This window comes from Primulina tabacum, chromosome 17, assembly GCF_025594145.1.
Source record: "Primulina tabacum isolate GXHZ01 chromosome 17, ASM2559414v2, whole genome shotgun sequence".
Classification (NCBI taxonomy): Eukaryota; Viridiplantae; Streptophyta; class Magnoliopsida; order Lamiales; family Gesneriaceae; genus Primulina; species Primulina tabacum.
Window position 1 is genome coordinate 19,467,571 of NC_134566.1, and position 2,699 is coordinate 19,470,269.

The 2,699-nt window shown below is 39.3% G+C and overlaps 1 protein-coding gene across 1 annotated transcript; it reads left to right on the forward strand.

Annotated features, from left to right (window-relative positions):
* Positions 1-387: 387 nt before the first annotated feature.
* Positions 388-2,299, forward strand: LOC142531369 (exopolygalacturonase clone GBGE184-like). The gene is made up of 5 exons (XM_075637474.1): positions 388-640; positions 835-1,134; positions 1,216-1,505; positions 1,588-1,807; positions 1,889-2,299. The coding sequence occupies exons 1-5, from the start codon at positions 464-466 to the stop codon at positions 2,120-2,122; spliced, it is 1,221 nt and encodes a 406-aa protein (XP_075493589.1). The 5' UTR covers positions 388-463; the 3' UTR covers positions 2,123-2,299.
* Positions 2,300-2,699: the final 400 nt, after the last annotated feature.

Genomic DNA, 2,699 nt, shown 5'->3' on the forward strand with positions numbered 1-2,699 from the left:
TCGCCATGTCTTTTTTCCGACGTAGCAATGACGTGACGTTGGTATAGTTTTGATATGATATTGACGACGTATGAAGTACTACATCAGTATTCCGTTGAAAAAAGCTAAAAATTTCAAAAAATAAAAGATAGAGTACTAAAAATAAGGTTTCCTTAAATTAATAATTGAAGCGAACAAACAGATATATGGCTAAAAATAGTAAGCGAATCCTCACCCCTCAAATTCGGCATGTCAATTATGCTCGCTAAAATAGATGAACTAGGAGCAACAACAAATCTTAGTCGATAAAATTATCGGAAATGAAACGTATGGTACTCAAAAGTAGGTATAATAAGCTTTCGAACGACCAAAACCAATTGTATTTTCAGCCATTGGCAAGTTAAAAACAAAAAAAACATATATATATAAAAAAAGAAGGAACTAAACCTTCTTAACATACAAAAATTGTTTTTAGGGCATCGATATGACGAGTCCGATCGGAGTTCGGGCAGTATGCCTATTTTTGGGCATGGCTTGCTTGCTCATGATCGACCTGGCCGAATCCAATGCCGTTGGTGCCCATCGTAGCCTAGTTGGCGAGACAGTTTTTGACGTTATGAAGTTTGGGGCTGTGGCCAATGGTAGAAAAGACAATTCTATGGTGAAGTTCCCACCACGATACTTGATTTTATTATATGTATCAATATGCATGCATGTTATTTCATGTGAAAAATTTACAGTTCTTTCGTGATTAATACAAGAAGTTTAACATCAGTATGCATAAAACGTTAAATGGAATAAACAAGTAGTAGCTTATATGTTGACAAACAATATTGTTGGAATAAAATTGTTCAGGCATTCATACGGGCCTGGAATGCAGCATGCAGATCTCCCAATCCAGCGAAGCTTCTAATCCCGCGCGGAGATTTTGTTACCGGGGAGGTTGTGTTCAAAGGACCCTGCGTAAAACCCATCGTCATCGAAATCCAGGGCAACCTGTTGGCTAGCACCGATCTCAGTCTCTACTCCTCTGGCGCCTGGCTCATGATCGATGAAGTTATTGGCGTCGTGGTTACTGGCGGAGGGACCATCAATGGCCGGGGGCAATCTTCTTGGCAGTTTGGCAAAGGCAGGGGCGGCCCACCACTTCCGACAGTAAGTATCGTTTCTTGTAAAATTCTTTAGATCAATTTTCATGAATGCATGCAAGCCCTTCAAATTTCAATGCGCATGCAGTCTCTAGTGTTCCAGTCGGTGCAATACGGGGCGATGTACAGCTTGAATTTCATGAACAGCATGGGTTTCCACACCAAGGTGACGGACAGCAGCAACGTGGCTTTCTCGAACCTGAGAATCTCGGCCCCTGGAAAGAGCCCCAACACAGACGGCCTGCATATCAGCAGCTCCACAAATGTTAATATCACCGACTCCATCATTGGAACCGGGGACGATTGCGTTTCGGTAGGCCATGGCAACAACAATGTTCTAGTTGCCAGAATTTTCTGTGGCCCAGGACATGGCCTCAGGTACATAATTAGTAGCATACTATGCATATATAAAACATTAATTCTCCTTATTTAGACTTTTAAAATTTTTGAATCAATGCAGCGTCGGGTCCCTGGGAAAGAGACCGGATGAAACAAACTTGAGCCGAGTCACCATCATAAACTGCACACTAACAGGAACAACAAATGGTGCAAGAATCAAAACCTACCACGCATCGCCACGCTTGCTCGCCACCGGAATTTATTTCCAGGACCTCGTGATGAACCAAGTTAAAAATCCCATCATCATCGACCAGCACTACGACTCCAAGAAAAAACGCCAGGTGCGTGACACCAAAATACTTGATTTCGCATACTTTTTCAATCGTTTTAACGTATACATGGACGTCGTCGTTCGTTTGCAGCAATCGAACGTCCAGCTCAAAGATGTTCACTTCAGGAACATAAGAGGAACAACAGTTTCAGCAGTTCCAATAAATCTCAACTGCAGTTCCACATTCCCCTGCGCCGACGTGGAATTGTCTAACATATATTTGGCGCCGTTTGGCCTTGTCGGCCCTCTGAGATCTGCATGCTTCAGCGCCAAGTTCTTTGCTAAAGGGCCAGTGATTCCCCCAGGCCCCGCATTTTGTGTGTAGACTTTAGATCCATACTTTTAATCAATCCATTATTATTTTTAAAATTTTATTATATTGTCATTGTCATTCTTATAATTAATATTGATTTAACTCTTACTTGTACTCGTCATTTATTTTAGCTCATCACCATAATTTATTTGGATGTGACAACGGTGACTCATGATTACCTGATGAAATTTTTTCATCATTTTCTCCATAAATTGCACGCCAATGAATTTTAATTTTAGTGCAATAAATTTTTTATCGCGTTCATATTAATTTGTACTTTGTGTCTATATATATATATGTATATATAGGAATATTCATAATTTCTGCGTCAAGCCACAAAATATAATCTTTTGCAATTCCATTCTTCACGGGTCATGATCGGAAACCATTTTAATCTACATAATTAAAGCTATTATAAAGACATAGACATTTCTATACTTCTATCACTATAGATTAATATTAAACTGCCTAGATATACTTTGGTCATGTGTTGGTGAAGCACTTTTCAAAATTCCAAAAAATTATCCTTTCTTTCCCTTACATTTTTCTAGAAAATTATTACTATTCATTATTAAACAGGAAAATTTGA

What these genes read in the sequence shown, in the direction of transcription:
- LOC142531369 (XM_075637474.1), top strand. Translation starts at nt 464, where the DNA reads ATGACGAGTCCGATCGGAGTTCGGGCAGTATGCCTATTTTTGGGCATG. An exon ending in GCGGCCCACCACTTCCGACA is followed by an intron (nt 1,135 to 1,215) that starts GTAAGTATCGTT and finishes ATGCGCATGCAG; the next exon opens with TCTCTAGTGTTCCAGTCGGT. An exon ending in GGCCCAGGACATGGCCTCAG is followed by an intron (nt 1,506 to 1,587) that starts GTACATAATTAG and finishes GAATCAATGCAG; the next exon opens with CGTCGGGTCCCTGGGAAAGA.